The sequence below is a fragment of the Typopeltis vanoorti genome, chromosome 3, assembly GCF_054136105.1.
Source record: "Typopeltis vanoorti isolate ZY-2024b chromosome 3, IOZ_Tvanoo_1.0, whole genome shotgun sequence".
Classification (NCBI taxonomy): Eukaryota; Metazoa; Arthropoda; class Arachnida; order Uropygi; family Thelyphonidae; genus Typopeltis; species Typopeltis vanoorti.
This window is the reverse complement of record NC_143551.1, coordinates 111,619,307-111,635,578: the sequence shown is the minus strand read 5'-3', so window position 1 is coordinate 111,635,578 and position 16,272 is coordinate 111,619,307. Positions and strand designations below refer to the sequence as shown.

General features: G+C 36.9%; 1 protein-coding gene across 1 annotated transcript in view; it reads right to left on the bottom strand.

Moving 5' to 3' along the window:
* LOC150108468 (dynein axonemal heavy chain 7-like) overlaps positions 1-16,272 on the bottom strand; it is a 990,001-nt gene that overhangs the window by 122,734 nt on the left and 850,995 nt on the right. The window contains exon 39 of the mRNA XM_090390473.1: positions 14,580-14,765. Coding sequence (XP_090246599.1) covers positions 14,580-14,765 — 186 coding nt within the window. The remainder of the gene's footprint in view (positions 1-14,579; positions 14,766-16,272) is intronic.

Sequence of the window (16,272 nt, the reverse complement as noted above, 5' to 3'; positions counted from 1 at the left end):
GTATCTATTAAATTTAATGAATTGACAAAAAAACATTACAGGCAGAGTTAATTACAATACTATCAACAAGATTTACTCAAAATAACCACCATTAGCATCGATCACAGCTTCAATTCTGCTTCGGAACCTCGAACAAGCTGATGCTACAGTCTCCCTGGGAAGGGCCGCAAAAACTGTTTTAATTTTATCCATTAACTGGGCTTTTGTATTACTGGAAGTGCGATTGGTGTCTTTTTCAACTGCGCCCCATACAAAATAATCCATGGGGTTAAGGTCTGGGGAGTTTGGAGGCCAAACATTTGGACTGGTGAAGTCGTAGAAATTTTCAGACAACCATTTTTGACTTTTCCCAGAGGTGTGGCAAGGGGCCGAATCCTGCTGCCATACATACGGCCTACCATTGGCTACCCTTGTTATCCAGGGCTTGACTACAGTTAGCAACTCCACGAACAAAGCCCGAATTCCAATGCCAGGGTTCTTCAACACCTGTTCCTGCAGATTTGCGAGGAATTCTGCTGTACGAACGCAATCAGATCGTCTGCTAGGGATCTTTCTTCTTGCTACATCCTCGTAGTCACCATTGCAAGTCTCTAGTTCATGCCTGATTGTTTTTACTGTATTCAGGGAGCATTGGGCAGCAGTCGTAATATCCTTATTTTGATGGCGGGCACGAATCATCATGATACAAGTTATTCTCTTCCATGATTCAGGTGGGTTCCAGCTATCCATCCTTTCTGACATCTTGTATATGAATGAAGAAGGGTCCAAACTTTTAAATGAAGAGAAGTGTGTGTTAATACATGTAACTTACGGAAAAATATAATTAATTATAAATATGTCAAATTTATCCCGAACACCCTGTATATATACAGGGTGTCCCATAAGTCCTGGAATATTTCAATAATTCTTAAAAATCCGAAAAATTGGTATATTAAAGTGCAAAAAAAAATTAGTTCAATTTTCGCCGATAGAGGGTGCTATACCACATGCCTCACTTGTAGATACATGCAAATGAGAGTTCTATAAAATACAGGGTGTATTGCTGGCAGCTTGTAACAAATGGATGAGGATTCCTAGTCAATGGGGCAAACAGAATTATTTTTGTCAAAAGAAAAATTTGTTGCTGTGATGTTTACATTGGTGGATAAGGCATTGTTAGCGAAGTTGTTTTATGTAAGTGGGGAATCAGTAGCGGAAGCTTTACGAAAGATGCAAACCCAGAAAAGAATGAAGAAAAGTCGAGGTCCTATCACTCCCTGACAGACTACAGTCTCTATTACGACATTTCAAAGAAACTGGAAATTTTTCAGGATTGCTCTTGCACCGGCAGTCCAGTGTTATCGAAAGCCCGTATCAGCGTTGGGGTTTGTAAATGAATACCCTAGCAGCACAATCAACAAGAGGTGTAGGTAGTGCACAGGAAGCTGCAAGAATTACAGGCATAGCAAAAATGTCCGTATTCCACATCTTTCATAGTGTGTTAAACTTGTATCCATACAACCTGCAATCTCTTCATCAGTTGTTACCAAGATACCACTAAGAGAGAGGAATTCACAATGTGGGCTTTGACAAAAGTTAGTTGCAGAAGTTCCACAATGGCTGTACATGAAAAATGTGCTTCATCTGTCTAGAAGAAGTGGTACACATTCCCCACTTACATAAAAACAACTTCACTAACAATGCTTTATCCACCGATGTAAGCATCACAGCAACAAATTTTTCTTTTCACAAAAATAATTCTGTTCGCCCCAGTGGTACACCCTGCATTTTATAGAACTCTCATTTGCACATATTTCCAAATGAGGCATGTGGTACAACACCTTCTATTGGTGAAAATTTGAACAAATTTTTTTTCTCCCTGCCAAAAAAAAAAAAATCCCCCTCCTTGCGATTCATTTTCATGCAAACTGCACTCTAATATGCCAATTTTTCTGATTTTTATGAATTATTGAAATATTTCAGGACTTATGGGATACCCTGTATATCTCTACTGTGGAAATACAGAGAGGGATAAGACAGGGTGACCCAATATCTCCAAAATTATTCACAGCGTACATAGAAGAAATATTCAAACTTCTTGATTGGGAAGGGAAAGGTCTGAAGATAAATGGAAACTATTTAAGCCACTTATGCTTTGCAGATGACCTAGTTATCTTTTATTTCAACTGCACATGAATTACAGACCTGTATCCATGAACTTCAAATTGCTAGCAAAACAGCTGGCTTGAGGATAAACCTAAAGATGACCCAAGTTATGTTCAATAGCTATGTCCAACCAGAAATAATAAAAACCAATAACAATGAAATCAAACAAGTAGATCATTATTGCCTGAGAGTGGTTGGAGTGGGAATGGTCAATGGGTTCAAGGAATGGTATAACAAACTTTGTGTTTCCTAAAAATGACCTCCCACGATGAGTCTTTTGACTTCATGGAGGCCTGGATAATAATAATAATAATAATAATAATAATAATAATATACTTAGGACAACAGATATCAATGGAACAAAATATCATGGACGAAATTAAAAGATGCACGATGCTTGGGCGGAAAGTATTTGGAAAACTACATTCATTATTCAAAAGCCAACTACCATTATGCCTGAAGAGAAAATTTTTTAACCAATGTATTCTTCCAATATTGACATATGGCTGTGAAACATGGACTCTAAAGAGGACACTTAAGACAAAGGAAATTCAAAAATTAAGAAGAACACAATTTAGTATGGAAAGAAGTATGCTTGGTATCACAAGACTGGATCATAAAAGGAATACATGGATAAGAAACCAAACCAGTCTCTGACATCACAGGAAGCATGAAACATCTGAAGTGGCAATGGGCTGGACGTATTGCTCGAAGACAAGATCAACAATGGACAAAAGATGTAATGGATTGGATTGGATTCCACAAGAGGAAAAACAAGCACGATGCCAACCTAAATCATGGTGGATTGATGATAACATCACATTTGCAGGAGTGACATGGGAAAGGACAGCCATGAACAGACAGTCGTGGAGTAATCTAGGAAAGGCCTTCATCCAGCAGTGGATTGACATTGGCTGATGATGATGATGATGCGCACGCACGCACGCACGCACGCACGCACACACACACACACACACACACACACACACACGCACACACACACACACACACACACACAAATATATATATATAGCATACATAACAACACATAAATCTTGGACAGATCATTTGATCCCTTAGATTTATACTGTAGCATAATAGAGTACACACCAAGGTGTAATGTGATAATCAGTATAGAATTTTGGAGGAAAAAAAGCAAAATAATATATATATATATAAATAAATATATGTAAATTTAATGTAAAAAGCAATGTAAGTAGTAATACAGAGTTTGTGAAACAGTTATACTATATTAGAGTTTTATGAAAATTTCATTGTATGTGTGTGTTTGTGTGTATACATATATATATATATATATATATACAATATAGTGAAATGAAGATGCATGTAACCTCTATATATATGTACTTGTACTCTCATCAGTATACGTGTGCATAATGTTAACAGCAGATATGAATTGTAAAAAAATAAAAGTAAAAAAAAAATAGTTGAAGTATAAAAAAAAAAGAAGTATAAAAAAATAGCTGAAGTTGTGGGGAACATCTGGTTCCCCACAACTTCAGCTGCATCCTCAATGGAGAAGCTATAGAACAAGTAAAATATTTCAGCTATTTAGGCACAGTTCTTAGTAAAGATGGCATATTAAATTTGGACTAATATAAAATAAGCAAAGGCAATAAAATAAGCACAGCTGATGTGGTGGGGAACCAGTTGAATAAATTTATATGGAATAAAAGAGAAATTGGCCAAAATACCAAACTGGCAGTATACAAGATAGTGTTCAAATCAATTTTAAGTTATGGACCTGAGAGTTGGGTTAGAAATAAAGCACTTGATCAAAGACTAGAGAGATAACAGATATGAGAGTCCCGAGTAAAATTAAGGGAGTGAACAGATATCATCAATGGCAGAATCATATTAAAAATGAACATATTAGAAAAGAACTTGACATTGTTAGCATTCAAGAATGTGTGAGCAGAGCTAAGGTGGTATGCAACTTAAATATAATGGATGATGATGCTAAGATGAGAAGAAAGAGAATCAAGGAAAACCAAGGCTTGGGTGGATTAATGCAGTCAGAAGTGCCTTAGAATCATGAAATATTGGATAAGCAAAATTAGAGAGCTGACAAGTAATAGACTAATTTGGAAGAAAATTGTTAATAGGAGATTAATAATAAAGTAAACTTAATAATATACTGCTATCATATTAGCCTGAACACACTTCGAGGGTACATATCAGGAAACTGATGACGGTTAAAATAAAATCTAAAAACATAACTAAATTTTTTAATTAATGCATCATTCCACTCATGACATATAGGTCAGAGAATTAGTAATAAACATATACCAGATAGAATGTGGAAAACAGTGTAAACTGGAAGGAGAACCATGCTGAATATCAGACTACAAGAAAAAGAATAAAGATATAAGAAAAGAAAGAAAAGTTGGATATAGAGAAAAAGATTTTAGAATTAAAATGGAAATGCACAGGACGTATTGCACAGATCAAAAGTAATTGATGGAGGAAGCCAATCACCCAGTGGCATCCATATAAAGGAAGATGAATGCCTGATGAGCAGAGAGAGACAGAAGATGGAAGGATGATATAGATATGGCTGAAGAATACTGCATTTCTCTGACACAAAATGAAGCAGAGAAGATCATTAGGTGGCATTTTGCTGGAAAGTTTGTGCAAAGAAGACTCCCGATTCAGATAAGTTTTTTGAATAATTAATTGTAAATAAGTGTGTCTTTATGTGTAAGAGTTACAGTAAAAGTTGTGCGCTTCAAGTGTTTCTAGTTTATGGGCTTGTTTAAATTATTATTATGATTATTATTACACCATCTACACCCTCCATGCAGTCAGCAGACTCATCGGGGGGAGGTTCATTCAACTGAAAACATATTTTATCATATAGAATTTTAAAATCCTTAATGCTACTTGCATTAATAACACATTGTGGTAATCCATTCCATTCACTGACAATTCTCCATGTAAAAAATCTGCTCCTCACACTCCTCTTCACCACAAGTTTTACATAACTTTCAGGGATGATCTCTTGTTCTTCCCCTCCCACCTTCTACTCTTTTTATAATCCCCTCTGGATTAATCTGACAAAATCTTCTCACTAACTTAAATGTTTCTATCATATCATCTCTCTTCCTCCTATCCACCAAATTCTGTAATCCATATTTCTTCAACCTCTCTCCACAGCCAGCATTCCAAAGTCCCGACATTGTCTTAGCCTCTCGCCTCTGGACCATCTCCAATGTCTCCACATCACATTGAAAACCAGGTGACCAGATTTGAGCACAATAGTCCAAGGGTTATCTGACTAGTGCCTTATACAGTGGTACAACCACTTCCTTATCCCTACATGTTAGAGCTGCACTTCTTATCATAGCAGCACTATGATGTGCAGCCTTTCCAATACTAGCAATATGCCCTCTAAACTTCAGTCTACTGTCAATTATCACTCCCAAATCTCTAATCTCATTTGCTTCCTGCAGTACAGTACCATCGATATAGTACACAGCCTTATATTTCTGCACTCCAAATGCAACACATTGCACTTATTGATATTGAAACTACAACCCCACTCCTTCATCCAAGTAAAAAGTCTATTCAAATCTTCCTAAAGGGAATTAACATCAGCAGCGCTACTTATAATTCCTTCCAACTTTGCATCGTCAGCAAACAACTGAAGAGTACCACTCAGTCCATATGATATATCATTTACAAACAGTTTAAACAACAGGGGCCCAAGAACAGAACCCTTGGGCATGCCACTGGTCACCCTTCTTTTTTGAGACACTACTCCATCATACACAACCTACTGCTATCGTTCAGAGAGCCAATCCCTGATCCATCTAACCAATATATTATCCATTCCGATCCTCCATCTTGTACAACAACTTATCATGTGGTAATCTATCAAACACTTTTACAAAGTCCAAGTATATCACTGTATATGATTCTCTCTCTCTTATCTAACACACTTGTTACCTTATCATAAAATGCAAGTAACTGACTAAAACAGGGCTTACCCTTTAAAAATCATGCTGACCATCATAAAGAATTCTATGTCCATCAACCCAATCCTGTATTCTATTCCTAACTAATCTTTCCAATACCTTGACCACAACTGCAGTTATACAGACTGGTCTATAGTTGGAGACTTCTGCCTTTGAACCATGCTTATGGAGTGGCACTATTTTGTCTTCTTTCCACTCCTTAGGAACCTTACCCACTGCTAGACTTTCATTAAATAGCAAGGTCAAGGGCATGGCCAAGTGTGGTGCACATTCCTTAAGAATATGTGGTGATATGTCATCCATTCCCAAAGCCTTATTAACATCCAACCCAACCAACATCTGATACATCTCTGATTCTTTCACTTCCAACTCTCCTAATACTTTCCTCTGTTCTATATATTGCATGGCATCATTTACACCAGTATGATATATGCTGATAAAGTGCTCATTCAATAATTCAACTATATCTTTTGCAGCTGTTAATCTGATGTCATGACTATCCACCACTGTTAATCTGCCATAATTATTCTTCTTATTTATCCTTCATAATATTCTTCGACCACCCAATCTCCTCTCATACCGCATCTTTTCTTTCTTTACTATGCTTGTCACCTTTCTTGTACCATTTCAATAACATTTTCTTTTTCAGCACAGCTTGCTTGATTTCACTGTTCATCCATTTCACTCCTACTCTATTCACTTAATGCTTAGTACGCAGTTATACAAGGAGAAACAATTTAATTCCCGGAACACGCCACGTAGTGTCCCCCCATGTGGTCATTTGGTTAGAGTCACTTGAGTACCTGTCTTTGTACATGTTTTAACTAATGTGTGTGTGTAAACCTCAAGTCAATAGAGCCATTTGCTACTTGGCTATCACAAAAACAATAGAGATCTGCATGTAAAGTTTGGCATAAAAATGTGTGATCGAAATTTGGAGAAGCATGCTAAGCATCAAATTTTGTGTGAAAATTGGCAAAAACTGCTACTGAAAGTCAGAGCTGTTGAAAGTGGCATATAATGTGGATGCTCTGAAAAAGTCAAGTGTCTTTGAGTAGCATATGAGATTCAAAGTTCGGTGAGATGTGAATGATGACTCCAGAATAGGGCAGCCAAAAACAAAAATGTGAACAGGGTGCAAAATTTGGTATGGTCTGACAGATGATTAAGTGTGCAATTAATGGCTGATGAATTGCAAAAGAATCAAGAAACAATCAGGGTAATTTTAACTGAAGAATTGGGTGTGTGGAAGATTTCTGTTAAGTTTGTGCCTTGAATCTTGACAGACGAACAGAAGCAGCGGCAGCTTCAAGTTGCAACTGATCTTTCTGAAAATAAGCACATGTTTCCGAGAATAATTACAAGAGATGAAACCAGTACGATCCCCCCCAAAAAAACTCCAGAGCATGCAGTGGTAAACCCAGAGTTTGCCACATCCAAAAAAAAAAAAGCATGCATGTCACGTTTGCAGTTCAAGACCATGCTGGTGTGTTTCTTTGATTACAAGGGGATAGTCTACTATGAATTCATTGAACAGGGACAAACATTAACTAACAATGCTATTTAGAGGTGCTGAAAAGATTATGAGATTCTGTTCTGAGAAAAAGACCTGAATTGTTATAAATCATGGATATTTAAGGTGGATGGAAAGAGGGTGTGTGTGTGTGTGTGTGTGTGTGCCATAAAAAACAAACTGATAAATACATATAATTTGGCCAACAAAACAATTGCTGAAGCTACCAAAGAGCTAAAGCAAAGAATTATAGTAACTGCACAGAAAATTAAAAGATATGAAGCAAGAATTAACCAATATGTATAAAATATGCAATTTCAGCTGAACCAATGTCATTTCTTTCAGTCTCTCCAGAGAAATACAAATGCAAACAATCATTGAAAAAGAAAAAGAAAAAAACACACGGATTTTGGAAGTCAATTTGGGATAATCCTATTGAATATAATAAAGATGCCTCATGGATTAAGGAAATAGAATCAGAAATGAAACAAAAACAAATGCAAAATATCGTTATTACTAAAGAAATGGTCAGTGCAGAAGCCAAAAAATTAAAAAACTAGAGCACATCTGGAAAAGACAAACTACATGGATTTTGGCTAAAGCATCTAACCAGTCTACATTGTCAAATGGCAGAACAATTTCATTATTTGTTTCAGTGGAAGTCTGGATGATATCTGGGCGTACTTTTCTCTTCGTGAAAGATAAAGATAAGGGAGCTGACCCAAGTAACTACAATCCAATGACATGCCTACCAACTATGCTTAAGCTGTTCACTGCAATCACAGCAAATTCCATATGCTACTACTTATCAGATAATCAGATTTATATCCAATTGAACAAAAAGGAACAAGAATAAAGACCAATAAAGAACATATCTTTATTGATAAAATGATCCTCAGTAATTTAAAAAGATGAAAAACTAACTTAAATATGGCATGGATAGACTATAAGAAAGCATTTGATTCTCTCCCACACTTCTGGATCCTAAAATCACTAGAAATATTTGGAATTAGCAAAAACATATGTTCATTTCCGGCTGCTGTTCTGAAATCATAGAAAACAACTTTAATAGTCAATAATGAATGATTCAGAGATATAAGCATTCAACTTGGAATTTTCCAAGGTGATTCCTTGTCGCCATTACTCTTCAACATTTCTTTAAAACTTTTGTCTATGATTTTGAAGAAAACAAACTTGGATATGAAATTCCTAAATATTCCTAAAATTTCCCATCTACTGTATATGGATGACTAGATGTTTATGGAAAATTGGTACAGCAAATTGACTTATTACAGAACGTGATTAATATTTTCAGTCAGGACATCAAAATGGAATTTGGTTCAGATAAATGTGCAATTTTGTCTATTAAATGAGGAAAAATTAATGATTTTTTCAAAATTCAATTTTAATTTTGATCAGGAGAAATATATAAAAACAATTTCAGCTAACAAACACTATAAATACCTAGGAATATTAGAAGCCAGTGATATTCATCACTCAAAAGTTAAACAGCAGGCAGCAGCAGCAGAATACACACACACACACACACACACACACACACACACACACACACACACACACACACACACACACACACACACACACACACACACACACACACACACACACACACAAAAAGGAATCAAAAGTATTCTGAAAACAAAACTTAAAGGATTAAACACAATTAGAGCAGTGAACTCTTGGGCTATACCAGTGATCTGATACACAGCTGGCATAATAGATTGGACAAAAGAAGACCTGGATAATTTGGACTGCAAAATTAGAAAATTAATGATTATGCATCATGCATTACATCCATGAAGTGATATTGACCAGCTGTTCCTACCAAGAAGAACAGGTGGTTAGGGTCTGCAGCAAGTGAGACAGACTGTGGAAGAAGAGGAAATTAGTTTAAAAAATACACCAACAATAGCACTGAGCAAAAGCTTCAAGCCATTTCAGAAGAAGGCCTTCTAAATGCAATAAGAAACAAATCCGATTACCAAAAGGAACAGCAAAATAACCGACTCATGTGCTGGAAACAAATCCCCTGCATGCTCAATTTCTTCAAGATACTGAGGAAAAAATTGACATGAACAAGATGTGGCAATGGCTACGATATGGATATATTAACAAAGAAACAGAAGGATTTATTCTAGCCACTCAAGAACAGGCATTGCAAACTAATGTAATCAAAAGCAAACATTTTAAACATCAATAATAACAGCAAATGCAGATTATGCAATAAGAAAGATGAGATTGTAGAACATCTAATCAGTAACTGCAGCAAGATAGCTCAAACTGATTATAAATACCACCATGATCAAGTGTCCAAAATACTTCATTGATATGTATGCACAAAATATGGTTTTCCTACTTCTGTATAACTGGTGGCACATAAAATAGAGACAGTATTGGAAATCAAACAGCAAAAATTCTATGGGACTTAAGAATATAAACTGATTGGCATTTGGAACACAATAGACCTGACATCACAATTATTGAACATCAGCAGGTTTGAATTATTGACATGGCAGCACCTAGTGATGACAACATTAACAACAAAGAATTGGAAACAATTACTAAATATCAAGATCTGGCAACTGATGTTAACCAGCTGTGGCCTAAATGCACCAAAGTAGTTATCAGTGCACTTGGTGCAATTTCAAAGAAGCTATCCAACTACCTGCTTTCCAACCAACAGGCTGTGGGTTTGAATCCCATTATTGGTATGGATGTTTGTGATTATGTTTAGGTGGGAGATGATTTCATCATCGTCCAGTATGAGACCACTGCCCTGCTTATTGGAAGCTTGAAGTGGCTTGAAAAAGTTCCATGTTTGGTCTCTAGAGGGTTTCTGGACTATGTAAAAATAAATTTTAAATTAAAAGAAATACAAAAAAATATATAAAAATTGATAAAAAAAACTAGGAAAAGAAATATATCCTTAGGCCACTCATGGTACAATATGTACTATAGGTTTGCAAATAATCTTTTGTCGGTGATACAGAATAAGAAAAAAATCTCATCTGGACTACTGTGAACAGATTTTATTGACTTGGTTCTTGGGGATAAAGAAGCGTGAAGTGGTTCCAGAAGAAGGCATCAGGTCTGTGGAATGCTTCTGCTAAGGACTGACTGAAGGTTTGTGCATTACAAAATTTGGTTAATAAGCAGAAAAGAGGCGAAACATAACTTACTAAGAATGATTTATAACAAAGACAGGGATTTAGAAGAAATTTTTCAATGCATAAGAGAAAGTGAGAGAACAGATAATCACTGATTTTCTCAGATGTGATGGCTAGATTATTTTCTCAGAGAGTGGTACAGAAGTTAAATAGGTTACCAGAAGTATTTGGCTATGAATAACTTTAAGGAGAGGTGTGGTAGGCACTATACGAATAATGATAAATGTGGTTTTCTTGTAATGGGTGTTCTAATTGTATGGAGATGTCTAAATGATATTAATTATAATTTTTTTTTTAACTAGAGCAGTATAAGCTGGGAAGAGGAAAATGCAAGTAGTAAGAAAGGGATAGACTTTCTGGAATTGTTGAGGGACAAATGTCTTCGGCAGCATGTAATAGAGGAAACAAGAGGTTCAAGAGTTTTGGATTTAGTCATAGCATCAGAAGAGCTGATAATAAGTGAGATGACATTTCTCCCACCAGTTGGAGAGAGTGACCATGTGGTTTTGACTTGGAAAATGAACAGACTTGCAGGTGTATCAAAGAAAAGGGAACATATGTGGAATTATAAGGTGGGTGATTATAATAGTCTTAGGTATCAACTAGGGGCAGTTCCATGGAGGGCAGAATTGGAAGGCGAGGATATCATTAGTGCTTGGGAAATTGTGAAAGGTTATTTGTTAGCAGCAATAGTAAGCCGTATTCCATTGGTGAAGAAGCGGACACAATTTGGTGTAAAGTAGAGGGGTGGAGGACAGGTACACGAAGAATATAAGACGCAGGCCAGGAGAGTGACCAGAATGGTGAGGAAGGCAAAACTGGAATATGAGAAGAAATTGGCACTAAGATCCAAAGAAAATCCTAGGGAATGTTTTAGCTATGTGGCTAGTAGGCAGAGAAACGATTGTGGAAGGATGATATTGTGGGATAAAAATGGAAATAGAGTGACTGATGCAGAGTCACTCTATTCGCATTGAATAGAAGTGCTCATTGAACATTCAATGAGCATTTTATTGGAGTATTTCACCCTGGAGGAGGTTTTCATACTAGAGGATAGGGCAGCTTCTGGGTTTAGAAGTGCAAGAGGAGAGTGTGTTCCAAATACTGGGTACTCTGGATACCAGTAAAGCTGTTGGACTGGATGGTATTTCACCACGGGTTTTGAGAGAATGTGCTAAATAACTGACAGCTCCGTTGATCTGGCTTTTCAATAAAAGTCTGGCTGTGGGAAAGGTACCCACAGCCAGACTTTTCACTATCTTATCTTCTTATAAGGACAGTAGCAGACCAGAAGTGTGTCTAATTATAGGCCTGTTTGTGTGTGTCATCAGTCTTGTTAAGGTCTTGGAGAAATTAATGGGGGACTCTATACAGCGTTGGGCAGATGAGGGTAATGTTATCTGTGAGAATCACAATATGGATTTGTTAAGGGGTGCTCTTGCTTTAGTAATATGGTTGCCTTTTAAAGTGCCAAGAGCAGTTGATGAGGGAAAGGCATATCCTGCCCTTTTTTTTTGGATTTTGTAAAGGCATTTGACAGGGTGCCACATGACAGGCTGATATTTAAGTTGTAGCACATGGGTTTAAATGTCGGGTTACTCAAATGGATTCAGGATTGGCTGACTGAATAGGTATCAGAGAATTGTGTATGGTGGGGCAATATCAAGGAAGCAAAAGGTTACAAGAGGGGGTTCCACAGGGCTCAGTACTGGGACCAGTATTGTTCAACCTTTATATCAATGATATTTTCAATGGTAAATTTAGTTTAATCCTTTATCCAAGTGTGAGCAAACAAAGTTTGCACCTGAAAATATCTTCAGGACTGAGGCAAGGTGGAACATCTGTTGGCAACTCGTAGCAAAGGTGGACCAAGCTCTCATCACTCCTTGTCTCAGCATCTCCCACCATGCAAAACACATCTCCTTGCGAACATGTATAATGCTATGCATTAAAGGAAGGGCCACTACCCAGACTGGTTTCGACCTTTATTGAGGTCTCATCAGTGGGAGGTAGATCCAGAAGTGGTGACATTAAGGCAGAAGCAATGGAGAGGTCATATTTACCTATACGAATTGCCAACTGGTGTACCACCTTATTATTAAATTACTCTGGATTTAGAGAAAGATGTTGGAAGTTCATTTTGCACTTGGTCAGACTATAATAAATTTATTATAAAATAATAAATAATAAAAATTAATAAAAAATATTTTTTGCTCACATGTTTATTTTGCACTTTATTTAAAATAATAAATAATAAAAATTAATAAAAAATATTTTTTGTTCACACATTTATTTTGCACTTTATTTATTATTTTTTATTATTTATTATTTTATAATAAATTTATTATAGTCTAACCAAGTGCAAAATAAACTTCCAATATCTTTCTCTAAATCCAGAGTAATTTAATAATGAGGTGGTACACCAGTTGGCAACTCGTATAGGTAAATATGACGTCTCCATTGCTTCTGCCTTAGTGTCATCACCACTTCTGGATCTGCCTCCCACTGACGAGACCTCAGTAAAGGTCAAAACTGGTCTGGGTAGTGGCCCTTCCCTTAATGCATAGCATTATACATGTCCGCAAGGAGATGTAATTTGCATGGTGGGAGATGCTGAGACAAGGAGTGATGAGAGCTTGGTCCACGTTTGCTACGAGTTCCCAACAGATGCACCACATTGCCTCAGTCCTGAAGATATTTTCAGGTTCAAACTTTGTTTGCTCACACTTGGATAAACAATTAAACTAAATTTATTGTAGTCTAACCAAGTGAAAAATAAACTTCCAATATTGTCAATGGATTGCAAGGGGACAGTCAATTGTTTGCGGATGATGTGAAGCTGAGAAGGATTATCAGTAATAGTGCAGATGTGGCAGTCTTGCAAGAGGACTTGAATAAACTAGACAGATGGGAAAATGAATGGGAGTTTCGGTTCAATGCAGCAAAATGTAAAAGTCTTGAGGTTTGGGATCCATCGATAAAAGGATGCATACTTGATTGGAGGAGCTGTACTGGAGGAGGTAGATTAGACAGGAGACCTGGGGGTGATGATTGATAGAAAACTAAAATTCAGGGAGCATATTGCAAAGGTGGTGAGGGTAACTCTGAGGATTGTTGCAATACTGAGAAGGACACTGACCTGAAGAGATAAAAGAGTTATCATTCCATTGTATAAGACCCTGATCAGACCACACTTAGACTATTGTTCTCAGATTTGGTCCACAGGATTTGAAGGGGATAAATTGACAATGGAAAGGGTACAGAGGCAGATAACAAAGATGGTTTCAGGATTGTACAATATGAGTTATGAGGATCGACTGAGGGAATGTGAACTGCAGAGTTTGGTGGATAGAAGAAGGAGAGGTGATATGATCGAGACTTTTAAACTGTTGAGAGGCAGTTACAGGGTAGACATTGGTGAGTTCTTTCACTTGGTGGAATGTGGGAAGGAGCGATGACAAGGGGGACCATCCCTGGAAGTTACAAAAGGAGGCTGTGCACAAGAGGGTGAGGAGTGGTTGTTTTTGTGTGGAAGGTGGTTGAACCTTGGAAGCTTTGAACGGTCAATGGGTTCAAGGAGTGGTATGATAAACTTTGTGTTTCCTAAAAACGACCTCCAACAATGAGTTTTTTGACTCCATGGAGGCCTGGATAATAATAATAATAATAAAAAAATAATCATAATAAATTTTATCATCATACAAAATTATAGCTTATAAATTAAAAAAAAGTCACTTTTGTCAGAATGTCAGCAGCTATTTCTAATAATTGGGTGTCTGTTGCTCCTCCACCTGCTGCAGTAACTTGACCTTGAGTTAAAAGAATGGAATCAAGCAACCGTTTACTTTCTTGCAATTCTCTCGAAATATCAACATTTTCATGCATGCCAAATATTTCAGGTTTCTGTTCTGTAGGTAGTTGCTATAAAGGCATAAAAATTCATGTTACATTATTGGATTGCATAGATAATGAAAGTTTATGTTTTACTAATTTCAGAAAAATAAATCACTGAAAACTACTTTTTGATTAAACAGTAAAAACAAAAAAAAATCTTGTTTTGAAACATAATGGATATATTAAAATAGTAGTAAACTGACTGCACTTCACTTGCTTTATCTGTACAATGGTGTGCTGAAAAGTTGTGGTAACACCCATGAAGGAATTGAGTAGAACCATGTAACTTACACATTATTCTACATATTCCCCACGAAGTGTTATACACTTGTTACAATGCTGCTGCATCATTTGTAATCCTCTGTAAAAAGGTCTTTCCCTTGTTGCACAAACCTGTCTTCAGCTGCAGATATGACGTCAACATCTGTGGTAAATTTTGTTTGTTTCAAGTGTTTCTTTGAATTTCGGAATAGGAAATAGTCAGATGGGGCCTGGTCTGGCGAATAGGATAGGTGAGGCAGATATTGAAACACCAAGTGTATTGTCTGTTGGGTTTCATGAGCAGTGTGAGTAGGTACATTGTCCTGCAAAAACAACACTCCTCTGCTCAGTTTCTTGCAGCATTTTCCTCTCAGTACCTCCTTCAATTCCATTAGAGCTTTTGAATAAACTGCTGCTTGTAACAGTTTCACTTATTTTGAGGTACTTGGTAAGGATTACACCATCCATATCTCAAAAGACAATGGCAAGAAAACTTCTCTGTTGACTTTTGGGTTCGGAACTCCTTTGGCTGTGGAGACCCTTTCTGTCTCCACTCCATTGACTGCTGCTTTGTCTCTGGGTCATAGTGACGAAGCCATGTTTCATCCATAGTCATAATAAGAGCCAAAAAATTTGCACTTGATTTCTCAATATGACCAAAAATCCCTTGAGATGACAGCACATGTTCTCTCATTTGGTCGGCATTCTTTGGGGGACCCACTTCACTGAGAGCTGCATGTCTAGATGTTGGTGGACAATGACCCCCAACTCATTCTCTAGATATCCCCAGAATCTTTGCAATGTTTTTTTGGCTGGTATTCATCTATCATCAAGGATCATGTCATGCACCATATCAATGTTTTTGGGAGTGATTGCTGTGTAAGGTCTTCCTGACCTGGGGCATTTGTTGTCTTCAGATGTCCAGTTTTAAACTTGGTCATCCATCTGGCAAGTGCTGGGGCTCAGTCCCCTAAAGTCTCGCACAAAGTTTGTTGAATCTCAGTTGTGGACTTTTCTTGCAGAACAAAAAACTTGATGATGGTCCACACCTCTGTGTCTTTGAATTTCTTCAAAATCTCTAATGTCTTTATATTTTTGCTTTAATATCATTTTTGTTATAGGTGTTTATCAGAACTTTTCAGACCCCCCCCCCCCCACAACCCATAGTACACCATAACATCCATTGCATGGAGGAATAAAAGGTTATAATAATTATTTCATAATTATTTTCTGGTATATGGCCTAAAAGAAAAGGGACAAGTTATTATAATTT